Source organism: Pelodiscus sinensis, chromosome 31 (genome assembly GCF_049634645.1).
Source record: "Pelodiscus sinensis isolate JC-2024 chromosome 31, ASM4963464v1, whole genome shotgun sequence".
NCBI lineage: Eukaryota > Metazoa > Chordata > Testudines > Trionychidae > Pelodiscus > Pelodiscus sinensis.
Genome location: NC_134741.1, coordinates 14,035,006 through 14,049,452, shown reverse-complemented (window position 1 = coordinate 14,049,452; position 14,447 = coordinate 14,035,006). Strand labels below are relative to the sequence as shown.

Genomic DNA, 14,447 nt, shown 5'->3' with positions numbered 1-14,447 from the left:
ACTGGGCTCTGGGTGGTTCAAAATTCCATGACAAACCCACCTCAGCTTATTGCCCAGGGGAGCTGAGCGCTTTGCTGCACTCTTTAGGGTACAACTCAGTCTCCTTCATAGCCTGTTACATCCCCCCAGGGCAGGTCAGGAACACACCCCTCATAAGGTGAGTTCTAGTGAAGGCTTGAACCATAGGTATAGTTCAGATTGCAACTGCCAAATGGCAGGTCACTAGGATTTGGAGACAAAGGACCTAGCAGATCTCTAGCTCCCTAATGGCTCTGTCCATAATGCTCCTGGTTGGGGGGAGGGGGGATGAGCTTGCCCCACTCATTTGCTCAAATGCTCTACTAGAGCCAGAAGGAGGCAAAAAAAGTTGCCTAAGCAGCTAAGTGAACCCTTGGCTGGCTGCTTCAGGCTCTGCCTACGCTCCTGACTCCTAATCCCGACTGCCTGTGCGGGCCCTGCCAGCTGCCCACAACAGCTGCCATTCCTGCGGCCGGTCATGGTGGTTCCGGTCTGTGCTGCTTCTCTAGTGCTTGTGGCTGTTGCTCAGTTCCCCCTCTGCAGCCTCAGTTCTACTTTGCCAGCAGCAGCCTTTGTGTGGCTTCCCCGCCACACAGGCTTGTGGCAAGCCTGGCCTTCAATTTGGTGCCCTCCTTGGACTGCACAGAATTTACCCTTCACATGTTTGCATCTTGTGAGCGCATTCCTCACAGCTTTGGCCTTCCTCCTTCTTGGACCATCATTTAGTGTTTGGACAATCCCCTCATGATGATATAGAATTAAAATATGACCGTGTAGATCATTGGGCTACCACGGTTACATAACTGCAAGAAACTTGTGCAAATGTGTCGTGTGCCATGTCAATGGGAATGTTCTGATATGATGACTATGATTATCTTGTTTAATTATGTCCCATCATTTTTTAACTAGAACAAGCTGGGCCTTGCAGAATGGTAGCACTGGGTACCAACTAACCAGGCAAGCACATTCCTGAGCGATGAGGACAGTAAACACACCAATCTCTGCAGTAACTGCAAACACACAGTCTTAAGAGATGGCTCAGGAACACATCAGAAGGGATGAGGGAATAATGGATATGGATGTTTTTGTTCAAATAAACAGGCAGAAGGCTAAGGGAGGTAGCAACACATGGAATGCAGCCTGCATCTTGTTTGTGTCAATATATGAGAGAAGTCACAGGAGAGGCATGTTTATGCTGGCTGAGGGGCAGCGTTCTAGTTGCTGACTGATCTGGTACCACTGTTGGGGTGGGACAAGTCTCACTGTTCCTGTGGCTGAGGAGCTGGAACTCTAGTAAGCTGCTCCCTTCACAATAAAACCTAGCTGAGTGACTTAGCCTCTGAATGGAGCCTGGGTCTTTCTTTAGTGACGACCCTGAGCTGAGCTGCATGGGCAAGCCGCATGCCCTGCCAGTGCCACTGGCATCAGAGCTGCAGGAAGATCCCCCTTGAGCAGCTGTAACGAAACTCGGTGGCACTAGCAGCAATTCAGAGGGCACTGCAGCCACTATGGAAAGCAAAATTATCACTCCCAGCAGCACCTGGGAACTCCAGTTGTAAATCAAGATTCCACTGTGCTATCGAGGTGTTCATATGGAGCTGAGCATCACCTCTCGTAAGTGTAGGTATCCTTCCCCAGCCCTGTGAAACAAGGACACACTATAATAGCTATTGCAGAGAGAGGCAACCACACACAGAGAGTCTAAGATATTTGACCAAAGTCACATAGAAAGTCTGTGACAAGGGTAGAGAACTGAACACAGGTCTCTTGAGGTTGAAGCCAGACATTTGCATAGGAAAAAAAGATCCCTACCCAAAGATATTGTATTCTAAAAAGACAAGACAGATTATATGATTATCTCCACTGCACACAGAGGCAAGTGAGCCCCAGAGAGAATAAAGCTGGATTTTTTAAAGGAAACCAGTCCATGCCTAAAATGTAAGGAGAGCTCTACTCATATTTATCTACTACAGAGCTACCCCCCACAGAACATTTGAGGAGCATGAAGTGCCTCATCCACCCTCCCTCAGCCCCAGCACCCAGCCCCTCTCACTGGCAGGAACCAGCATGTCACAGAGATCAGCCATAGGCAAAGAAGGACTCTGGGAACTGCACTCTCCTTCCAGGGGCTCAGCCCACTGGCACAAGTGGTACCCTGCAGGCATTAACAGCAGCCAGACCCAGACCCACAACTCTGGTACCTGCCATTCCTGCCTGGGACCTTCCACTGACACCTCCAGCTAAGGCACAACATGGGCAAGATAGTGGGGAAGCACATTAAGACATTGTCTGTGAGAAGAGCAGAACTATTGTTATGTCCCTCAATCTGCTTCCTGTGGGAGGGGGCATTGAGGGGGCAGTCTCTCACACACGAGCCAGGGAGCTTGCGAACAGGAGCTGTTAACAGGGAGTTTGGAGAGGGAGTTCTCCAGATAAAGGAGGAAGCTAATACAGGACCCTTAAGGGAAGTGGTCTGTCTGCAGTGTGGTTTGTGTTTTTCTTGCTGTGTGCTGAGCTTGTGTTTGGCGGAGTTTTTTTCCCCTTCCCATGCCTTCCCTCCTCATGGAGTGTGTGCTGTGGCTGGCAGGTGGAAGCCATGAGCTTCTAATCAGGTTTTGAAATCTAGAAACCTCTGCTCATTGGTTGAGCCTTAGTCAGGGGGACGGGCTATCAGGGAGTGAGCTTGAGAACAGGGAGTTTAGAGAGGGAGTTGGGAAAGGCGGGGGGAGATACACTCACTATTCTGCAACATCTTTTCACTACACTCCTGCCCTTCAAGGAAGCATTTAATAACGACTGAGGAATCTCTCAGAAGGAAGGCAGATATAGATGGTGATAGCTCTGTTGTTGTTACCTTCACATGCTGTGCCATGTTTGTTTTCCTCTCAGAAGAAAAAAGGGATTTCATCTGCACTAAGTGCAAGCTGGGCACCATTTTGGAAGAAAAAATTAGAGGACTGGAAGCCCAAGTATCAACCCTATGTGCTATCAGAGAGGATGAAGACTTCCTCGATAGAAGGAAGCGTGTAATCCTGCAAGCACAGCAGGCTGAAGAGCCAGTCCGGGCAGTACAGGACAAGGAAGAAAACTGGCAGCATGTAACCTCTAGAAGGAGAACCTCTAGCGGCACCGAACTCAGGTATCCCCCGTTCCTGTGGAGGTAAGTAACCGTTTTCAGGCTCTCCCCATAGGCACGAAGGTGGAGAATGCTTTGGCAGGAACTTCTCAGGAAAGAAATCAGAAGGGAACACCATCTACCGGAAGGCATGGGATGCGTAGTCCTAGGGATGGGGGTTACACAACCCCCAGAAGATGGGTGGTGGTGGTCAGGGACTCCCTCTTAAGAGGGACTGAGTCATCCATCTGCCACCCAGAACTGCTATCTCAAGAAGTGTGCTACTTACTGGGAGCTTGCACTCAGGATGTGATGGAGAGTCTTCAGAGAGTGATTAAACCTTCGGATCGCTACCCTTTCCTGCTTCTCCATGTTGGAACTAATGATACGGTCAAGACTGGGTCATAGCAGATTATGTAGCACTGGGAAGAAGGATCAAGGAATTTGAAGCACAAGTGATATTCTCGTCCATTCTTCCGGTTCAAGGAAAAGGTCCAAGTAGAGATTGTTGAACTGAGGAAGGAAATGCGTGGTTGTGTAGGTGGTGTCGCAGAGAGGGATTCGGTTTCTTCGAACATGGGACTCTGTTCCGGGCACAAGGATTATTAGGAAGAGATGGGATCCACCTAACCAAGAAGGGAAAGAGCATCTTCATGAGCAGGCTTGCAAACCTAGTGAGAAGGGCTTTAAACCAGGTTCGCTGGTAAGTGAGGAAGTCAGACGCTGGGAAGAATCACAAGGAGGAAAAGCAACAAAGGAGGACCCCTGGTTCGGATGGAAAAGGCAGGGCAATCAATTAGTTTATCTAAGGTGTTTGGACACCAATGCGAGAAGCCTGGGAAACAAACAGGAAGAATTAGAAGCCCTGGCCCAGTCGAAGAACTATGATTTGAATGGAATAACGGAGACATGATGGGATGACTCGCATGACTGGAGCACTGTCATGGAACGGAATAAACTGTTCAGGAAGAACAGGCGGGGGAGAAAAGGAGGAGGAGTTGCATTGTATGTAAGAGAGCAGTATGATTGCTTGGAGCACTAGTACTTAAGAGGGAGAAAAGACTGTTGAGAGTCTATGGGTTAAATTTAGAGGTGGAAGCACCAGGGGTGATGTTGTGGTTGGTGTCTGCTATAGACCCTCGGATCAGGTGGATGAGGTACACGAAGCTTTCTTTGGACAACTGAGAGAAGATTACAGATAGTAGGCCCTGGTTCTCGCGGGCAACTTTAATTACCCTGACATCTGTTGGGAGACCAATATGTCAGTACACAGACAATCCAGGAAGTTTTTGGAGAATGTTGGGGATAATTTATTGGTACAAGTGCTGAAGAAACCGACCAGGGGCCATGCACAGCTTTATCTGCTGCTCACAAATGGAGGAACTACTGGGGGAAGTAGAGGTGGGTGGCAAGCTGGGAAGCAGTGATCATGAGATGGTAGATTTCAGGATCCTGACAAGAGGAAGAAAGGAAAGTAGTAAAATACACACCCTGGACTTCAGAAGAGCAGGCTTTGACTCCCTCACAGAACTGATGGGCAGGATTCCCTGAAATGCAAACATGAAGGGGAAAGGAGTCCAGAAGAGCTGGTAGTATTTTAAAGAAGCCTGATTAAAGACACAGGAAAAAATCATCCCGATGTGCAGCAAGAAAAGCAAATATGTTAGGCGACCAGACTGGCATACCAGGGACGTCTTTGGTGAGCTTAAACACAAAAAAGAAGCTTACAAGAAGTGGAAACTTGGACAGATGACTAGGGAAGAATATAAATATATGGCTCAAGAATGCAGGGGAGTTATCGGAATTGCAGCTGGCAAGGAATGTGATGGGGAACAAGAAAGGTTTCTACAGGCATATTAGCAATAAAAGGGTGATCAGAGAGAGTGTGGGGCCCTTACTGGATGAAGGAGGTAATCTAGTGACAGATGATGTGGGAAAAGCTGAAGTACTCAATGCTCAGCTCCCAGACAAATGCACTAGGCAACACAGTATGGGAAGAAGGTGGACGGCCCTTGGTGGGGAAAGAACAAGTTAGGAACTATTTAGAAAAGCTAAATATACACAAATCCATGGGCCTGGATTTAATGCATCCAAGGGTACTGAGGGAGTTGGTATATGTCATTGTGGAGCCTTTGGCCATTATCTTTGAAAACGTATGGAGATCGAGAGAGATCCTGGATGGCTGGAAAAAGGCAAATGTTGTACCCATCTTTTAAAAGGGGAAGAAGGACAATCCAAGGAACTACAGACCAATCAACCTTACCTCAGTCCCCAGAAAAATCATGGAGGGGATCCTCAAGGAATCCATTTTGAAGCACATGGAAGAGGGCAAAGTGATCAGGAATAGTGAACATGGATTCACAAAGGGTAAGTCGTGCCTGACCAATCTGATTAGCTTCTATGATGAGGTACCTGGCTCTGTGGAGATGGGAAAGTCAGTGGATGTGATATAACTTGACATTAGCAAAGCTTTTGATACCGTCTCCCACAATATTCTTTCTAGCAAGTTAAGAGAATATGGATTGGATAAACGGACTATAAGATGGATAGAAAGCTCACTAGACTGTTGGGCCCAATAAGTAGTGATCAACGGCTCGATGTCAGGTTGGCGGTCAGTTTCTAGCGGAATGCCCCAAAGATTGGTTCTGGGACCGTTTGTTCAACATCTTTATTAATGGCCTGGATAAGGGGACGAATTGTACCCTCAGCAAGTCTGCAGATGATACTAAGCTAGGGGGAGAGGTAGATACGCTGGAGGGCAGGGATAGGGTCCAAAGTGACCTGGACAGATTAGAGGATTGAGCCAAAAGAAATGTGATGAGGTTCAACAAGGACAAGTGTAGAGTCCTACACTTGGGATGGAAGAGTCCCAAGCCTTGTTATAGGCTGGGGACCAACTGGCTAAGTAGCAGTTCTGCAGAAAAGGACCTGGGGATTACAGTGAATGAGAAGCTGAATATGAGTCAACAATGTGCCTTGTAGCCAAGAAGGCTAATGGCATATTAGGGTGCATTAGGAGGAGCATTGCTAGGAGATTCAGATAAGTGATTATTCCCCTTTATTCAGCTCTGGTGAGGCCACATCTAAGTTCTGGGCCGCCAACTATAAAAAGGATGTGGACACATTGGAACGGGTTCAGCAGAGAGAGACCAAAATGATTAGGGGGTGAATGACCTATAAGGAGACTGAGGGATTTGGGTTTGTTTAGCCTGCAGAAGAGAAGAGTGAAGGGGGACTTGATAGCAGCCTTCAACTTCCTGAAGGGAAGTTCCAAAGAGGATGGAGACAGGGACGGATGGCAGAACAAGGAGCAATGGTCTCAAGTTACAGTGAGGGAGGTCTAGGTTGGATATTAGGAAAAATTATTTCACGAGGAGGGTGATGAAGCACTTGAATTGGTTACCTAGGGAGGTGGTGGAAACTCCTATCCCTAGAGGTTTTTAAGCCTCGGCTTGACAAAGCCCTGGCTGAGTTGATTTAGTTGGGATTGGTCCTGCCTTGGGCAGGGGGCTGGACTTGATGACCTTCTGAGGTCCCTTCCAGCTCTATGATTCTATGATTTTTGGGATGGATACTCCTGACATTGGGAGGCAGGGGGCAATAATGGACCCTGAACCAAGCCCAACCCAGCTGCTCCAGAGCCCACCCAGGTTCTGATACCCCCGGGGACAGGAATCCTTACCCAGCCAGCTCACAGCCTCATAATTCTCCTGCATCACATCCCAGTAGAGTGCTCTCTGACCCGGGTCCAGCAGAGCCCATTCCTCCTCAGAGAAATACACAGCTACCTCCTTGAAGGTCACTGGCTCCACCACAGCCATTTCCTTTCTATGGCTCTTCAGGCCATGGGCTGAGCTGAAGCAAGACATGGGTGTTCTGAAGTCTGTCAGGAGAAGAAGGGCAATTGGAAACATTTTGCAAGGGGCTTTAATCCTTTCTACACACCCCATTCCGCCAAGATTTCATTCCTGTTGAAATCCATGCTATATTCTAGGTCAGGGGTCGGCAACTTTTCCGAACTGGTGCGCCAAGATTTGACTTATTCATGGATCTGTGTTCCGGGGAAAAGTGGGGGATGGGTGCAGGCTGGGTACGGTGAATATATTTTCTGAATCAGCTGCATGTAGGGAGAACGGTTTAATTTAAGTTATTAAACAGATTAAGTGTTTTAACTTTCTCATGTTAATTTATCAAACTACATTTTAAATAAAGTAAAATATTATGTTCAACACAAAAGGTTTCAATGTTTTATGGCAGGTGTGGGGAACCTAATTGGGTCAGAGTTACTGACCCACAGAAAAATCAGCTGGGGACCACACAAGTGAGGAGAAAAACACTCCTCCAAAAACCCCCAACCCTCAATGATTTTGCCCGCAGCTGAGACACCTAACCCTTCTAGCATTCCATCTCCCCTCCTCCAACATCTTCCATCTGTTCTAGCCTTGTTCCCCTCAGCCCCATGATTCCCCTCCCTGTAGCCTGATCCCCCAGCATCACCCCATCCTCCCTCAGTACAATCCTTCCCCTTTCCATCCTGCTCCTGCATTCTCCTTCACCTCCCTTCTGCCCCCCACATCCCTGTTTTCCTCAGTGCACTCACAGGCATAGCAGCAGCACTGGGACTTGCAGCCCTGGGGAGCAGCACTGGGGCAAGGAGGGGCTGGGAAAGGGGATGGGGGACAGTCACTTCCCAGTCCAGCCTAGCCCTTTACCCAGGGTTCACCCCTAACTTGTAAGCTGCGGCTCCAGGTGCAGCAGGGCTCTGGGAAAGGGGCTCCCTGCCCCCACTCCTGAGCTCACGGGGAGCAGCAGCGTGCAACCTGGGCCCCGGCTCAACATGTGTGACTGACCACCCAGCCCTGATCTGCCCAAATATATGTGTATGCCCACATCTTGAATACTGTGTACAGATGTGGTCTCCTCACCTCAAAAAAGATATTTTGGCCTTGGAAAGGGTTCAGAAAAGGGCAACTAAAATGATTAGGGGTTTGGAACGGGTCCCATATGAGGAGAGGTTAAAGCGACTGGGACTTTTCAGTTTAGAAAAGAGAAGACTGAAGGGGGATATGATAGAGGTCTATAAAATCATGAGTGGTGTGGAAAGGGCTGATAAATAAAAGTTATTTATTAGTTCCCTAAATAGAAGAACTAGAGGACACCAAATGAAATTAATGGGTAGCAGGTTTAAAACTAATAAAAGAAAGTTCTTCTTCACACAGCATGTAGTCAACCTGTGGAACTCCTTGCCAGAGGAGGCTGTGAAGGCTAGGACTATAATAGAGTTTAAAGAGAAGCTAGATAATTTCATGGAGATTAGGTCCATAAAAGACTATTAGCCAGGGGATAAAATGGTGTCCTTGGCCTCTGTCTGTCAGAGGCTGGAGAGGGATGGCAGGAGACAAATCGCTTGATCATTGTCTTCGGTCAACCCTCTCTGGGGCACCTGGTGCTGGCCACTGTCGGTAGACAGGATACTGGGCTAGATGGACCTTTGGTCTGACCCAGTACGGCCGTTCTTATGCCCTGCCCCCTCCTGAAGCAGGAGGTAGATCCTGTAGTGGGAGAAAGAGGGGTTTACCCCTTTAGATCCAGGGTGGGCAAAAGGGCCTCCACGGGCTGGATCCGGCCTGGCAAGCGGGTGGATCCGGCCCATGGAGGCCCTGCTGCTCTGCTGCCCCACGGCCAGTTAGAGTCTTGGGGCGAGAGAGTGTGCGAAGCCTCCTCCCATCCTGCCAGAAGCATGTGGCGCTTTGAAGTGCCATGCGCTGCTTGCAGGATGGAAGCAGAGCAGAGAAGGCTTTGCGCGCTCCCCCACCCCCAGGCCAATAAGGGCCTGGGGGTGAGGGAGCTGTGTGAAGCTTCTTTTGCTTTGCTCCAGCCCTGCGAGGAGCCCGTGGCACTTCAAAGTGTCACATGCTCCTCACAGGGCGGGTGGAGGCTTCCCACATTCTCCCATCCCCAGGCCTTTTCCAGGGCATGGGTGGCTAGTGGGAAGGGGGGGCAAAGGGGCTCCCCCACCCCTAGACCACTCATGGTCTGGGGGTGGGGCCCTTCCCATTTAGACCCCACCCCTTCCTGGGTGGCCCTGGGCTACTTCAAAAATTTTTGAAGTGGCTCCTGGGCAAAAATTATTGCCCACCTGTCTTAGATTCCGGAAGCTGCTTGGCGAGGCCAGGCAGGGGCATCCCCAAGGACGCATGTGTGCCTCTCCTGCCCACCTGCCTTCCACCAAGGAGTCAGAGCTGGTGCTCCAGTCTGCAGCTGCACGGCTGAGGCTCAAGTCACAGTACAGGCTTGGGAATGGCTGAGCTTTCGCGTGCCACAAAAAATTGGCTCACATGTCGCTTATGGCATGCATGTCACATGCTGCCAACCTCTGGATATTCCATTAACAGCACAGACAAGTAAGATCTCAAATCCATATTCATTTCTCTCAATACTTGGCTTGAGTTTCAACATTACTGTGCCTGCAACAATGGGATTTGGTTCTGAGCACCCAATGTTTCTGATAAACAAGCCTCATGTTCACCTGTCTGAATATGGATGCAGATGTTTAAGTTTAGGCTGCTGTATTTAAAGCCCCTCGTCCAGTGGTCCCCAACCTTTTGGGGCTGCCGGGCACCTGGGGGCGGGGCAGTGCGCGCGCTGGGCGCCCAGGGTGCAAGAATGGCTCGGGCCAGCCCTGGTCACTAGGTGGGTGCACATAAATGCCCCGGCAGGCGCCATGGCACCTGCGGGCACCACAGCACCTGCGGGCACCACGTTGGGGACCACTGCCCTAGTCTTCCTCCATTTATTTGCAGCACAGACTTAGACCCTCTCATCAAGACTAAACCAACAGAGATTAAATGAAGTCAAGGAGACCATTCAGATATTTAATATTAAACACGTGCTGAATGTTTACAGGATGAGTTCCTAAGAATCAGAGATTCACAGCATCAGGTGAGATCATTATTTCATGTACTCTGGTCTCATCAGGGTCACAAGCCACTGTATTTAATCTTGTTACCCCAGGACAAACATATTCCCTAAAGCATATTTTCCAGAAAGTCGTCAAGCTTTGCTTTAAAAACCTCAAGAGATGGAGAATCCACCAGTTCTTCATTCATTTGATCACAATTAATCATCCTCCTTAACATACATTTGTGCTTCCTTTCTAGTCTGTATTTGTCTGGCTTCGGCTTCCAGTGATTGGTTTTCACTGAGCTGCATCTACTAGACTGAGGAGCTCCTGGGATGCAGCAATTTCTCTCAATGAACAGACTTCTATATTGGAAGTCAGTCAGCTTTCAGCCTATTTAAAAAAACAATATATTTAAACTGAACAGAGTAAACATTGAAATGGCTCAGATTTAAGGTGCTGTAACTTGTGCTCTGTAACTACACAACTTTAGCATCATACCACAGAGACAAACCCTTCATAATGTGCTAATGGGAAATGGAGTAAAAACCTACGTTAATTCCTTTAGTCTGAAATGTTTTAACTGCCTTTCCATAATAGCTACACATATGGGGGGCTGCAGACATTCAGAGGCAAATGCCCATGATAGCAAAATAGTATCATTAGCTTTACAATCAGTATCAGAGCTCTCATACTATTAATATTTAACTTCGCATCTGAGTCAGTATAGAAATTGTAAACAAACTCCAAAATAATTGTATCACCGGATTAGAGTGAGACAGCTGAATTTGTAGAAGGGTGGCTACTTTTAAATCTATGATTGAATATGCAAGGAGTTACCACACACAAATCTATTAGAGAATGTTTTAACCTTCCTGAAACAAAATACAGGACTATGTAGCACTTTAAAGACTAACAAGATGGTTTATTAGATGATGAGCTTTCGTGGGCCAGACCCACTTCCTCAGATCAAATAGATTAAACCATCTTGTTAGTCTTTAAAGTGCTACATAGTCCTGTATTTTGTTTCAGCTACACCAGACTAACACGGCTACATTTCTATCATTAACCTTCCTGGATATTCAATAATGGATTTTAAAGTAGCCATTCTTCTACAATCCCGAAGTGGAACACATTTGCAAACTCCTTTTAAGCTCTAAGCCAAGGGTGGGGAACCTCAGGCCTGGGGGCCAGATGCGGTGGCCCCCAGCTTGCCTGGATCCGCCCCCCCCTCCAAGTCTCAGGGCTCCTCCGAATATTAGGAAGCCCACAATGGTGCTTTAGCCCCCTGTGAGGCTGGAGCACACAAAATCTACCAGCCTGGACCCCTCAAGGCTCTGCTGTGTGAAGAGAATGTGACAGGTGTCTTTTTACTTCTCAGTTGGGGGCCACATCAGTTGTTTTGCTTGTCTTTTGCTTCTCATTTCCCAACTGATTCTTCTGTAGGTCAGCAGCCCCCAACCCAAAAAGGTTTCCCACTTCTGCTGTTAGCATACACAGAAACCCATTAGGGACTCTTTTAGACCCCAAGACTAGGTCTGACCATTACAGCATTTGGAAGGGACTGTATCACTGCTTCGAATCCCATTTAGCAGGCAAATCCATCTTATCAGGCAGAGAAGAGCTTCCTTGTCCAGTCCTTGGGGGATACTGTGCCATTTTCATCACAGTTCTAGGAAGTGGCTCTGAAATGCCCCATCCTGGAACTGGGAAACAATACATTTGCTCCCACACACAATTTTTGCAAGCACTGTAGAGGGTTCCCTACCCCCTCCACAATTATTTCCATCTCCTGTACTCCTTTCCTATCATGGGGTTTCCCCTTGCCACTGGCTGGCAGGGCCTAGGTCCTGTTCTAAACTCCACTACCTTCCCTGATTTTGTACCTTGGTCCTTCTCCTGGCCCTGTTGCCAGCTGTGTGATGCACTAATGTGGCCAGTTTTGCCCTGAACAGACCCTCTCCATCCCTACCTCCAGTGGTTGCCCAGCTGCTCCCCGGGCAAGGCCACATGACAAGCAGATGCCCCATGTGCCGGAGTGGGAGCCAAGGCTATGGTGCAGCTATCCCTACTGGGAAGCAACACTGTGGCTCTGGCTCCAGTTCCAGCAACTGCCACACAACCCATCCTGGCTGCAGTTCTAGATACAAAGGGGTTAGATTAAATTCTTGCTGAAGACACTACTCTATTTTCAGTCTGACATTATTTCACCCCCTCTTCCACAAGACACATAGGATTGGGTTTTTTTTTTTGTCTATGTACATATGTACATATTCACATTCTGTTGTTTTTGCATTAACTTCTAGAAAGGAGTACTATATTAAACAGGCAGAGCATAATAGATAACAGATTTTGGAGTAGTCACAGAAACTGATTTTCATCATTTTTAACCTAACTTCCATTTGCACTCAGATTAATAGTTTGGTAATAGTTCCAAGTCCTCTAGTTTTAAATAGTTTTCCAAGATATGCAGGAGACAAAATGATACAGTTGGACATGTTATAACACATTGGTGTATAAGCAGATGGTAGAGAAGTGTATATAAAGTGGGGATGTAATAGTGTAGTCGATTAACTGATAAGCAAAAGCTTATAGGTTAATGTGACTACAAGCACTCCGCCCTTCCCCCGCCAGTAATTTTTTTAACAGGTCGGCCAGCAACCCAGCTTGGTCCCGCTTTGCATTGGGTCCTGGACCTATCCCCACTACAGCTCTGCATTTAAAGTGTATTAGGAGCCAGGCAGGCAGGGTGCCTGGCTCAGTTCCAGCTTGTGTGGAGTCTGGGAGCTCAGACCCCTCCCCTCCAGACAGGGGCTGCCTAGAGACAATAGAATAGTTGACTAACTGAGGTTAATCAACTATTCAATTAACTGATATTTAACATCCCTAATATAAAAGCATTTTATTTTTTTAAAGTAGTGCATTTTTTGTTTTATTTTACTGCCATTAGATGTGTCAATATACAATCAACACTCAAAACAACTGGCACTCCTCCAAGATTTCTCCACCTCACTCACCCCCCCCAAAAATCTTTTGGTTTCTGATAGTAACAGGTAAATCTAACAGACCTCTGCAACTCTTTCAACAAAGAAATTTCACTCACTGTTTTGTTTTTAATATTGGTTTGAGTTTTTTTGTAAATACAGTAAAATAAATACAAGAGAAGCACTGTCACTTTTTCCTGGTCCAAAAATCTATTGAAAAGGTCTGTCAAGCAGCCAAAATGCTACCAAATGCCAAACATTTAGTAAGAAAATATTCCAGCACTTAGATAAGGTGTGATCTAATACTTTTGTTAGTCTCTAAGGTGCTCCTTTGTTTTTTTTTAAATTTGTCCTAGTAATGTGAGTATAAACCTGTGAGTCAGGGATTCGTAAGTCCTATTCCAAATTCTAACTTTCTCTGTGCTCTTATCACACTTATCACCTCCCTGCCTCTGAAACAAAATACAGGATTATGTAGCACTTTAAAGACTAACAAAATGATTTATTAGATGATGAGCTTCAGTGGGCCAGACCCACTTCCTCAGATCAAATAGTGGAAGAAAATAGTCACAACCATATATACCAAAGGATACAATTTAAAAAAAATCTATTTGATCTGAGGAAGTGGGTCTGGCCCACGAAAGCTCATCATCTAATAAACCATCTTGTTAGTCTTTAAAGTGCTACATAGTCCTGTATTTTGTTTCAGCTACCCCAGACTAACACGGCTACATTTCTATCACTACTACCTGCCTCTGTTCCCCTTTCTGTACTTGTGCACCCAACAGAATATTTCTCCATTACAATTTGCCAAGGACGCTGGCGAGGAGCGAGCGGGGGTTGTGTGAATGGGTCTGGCAAACAGGGCTGGACGGGAAATTCTTTTTATTGTGGGACAATCCTGCCCCAAGGAGGAGGGTGGAAGAGCCCGGCCCGTGTGCGCGGGGTCGCGCTCCGCGGGAGGGAAAACAGCGGCGGGTCCCTGTAGCGGGCGGGAGCCGGGCCGGGCAGAGGCGCGGGGCGGACGCTCCAGCGGGCCGCGGACAAGTCTCGCCGCAGCGAGTTTCTGCGTGTTCGGTTCCCCGGGAAACGAGCGTGTCCAGCCCCGCCCCCCCATGAACGCACAAGAGCGGGGCACCAGCGCGCGCGCACTCCGCTCCCCGGCAATCTGGGCGGGACGCAGCCCCCCCACTGCCCGCCCGCGAGGTATCTTATCTGACCCCCCCACACTCACTCCCCCTATTCCGGTCTGCCCCGCCCCCACCGACGCTCCCCCTATTCCGGTGCCCCCAGGCGACTCCCCGCCTCACCCCAGCTCTTCCGGCCCCTCTAGTCCCGCCGGCGGCGGCGGCTGCAGCAGCGAATAAGGACACAACGGCGCCTCCAGAGCACGCGACGCATGCGCAGTGACCACAGCGGAGGCGGCTGC

At 48.2% G+C, this 14,447-nt stretch overlaps 1 protein-coding gene across 7 annotated transcripts in view; it reads right to left on the bottom strand.

The window, feature by feature from the left end:
* Window positions 1-14,431, bottom strand: part of LOC102447553 (uncharacterized) — a 30,745-nt gene extending 16,314 nt beyond the window's left edge. For 2 of the 7 annotated variants that reach the window (XR_012898200.1, XM_014569401.3), the window contains exon 1: window positions 6,816-7,587. Coding sequence is in view for 4 of the 7 variants with exons in the window: in XM_014569401.3 (XP_014424887.2) it covers window positions 6,816-7,083 (268 nt within the window). In the remaining 3 variants the exon portion in view is untranslated. Of the gene's footprint in view, window positions 1-1,558; window positions 6,792-6,815; window positions 7,591-14,328 lie in introns of those variants that run through there. The other 5 variants (XM_075912375.1, XM_075912376.1, XM_075912372.1 and 2 more) reach the window with 4 other exon arrangements.
* Window positions 14,432-14,447: the final 16 nt, after the last annotated feature.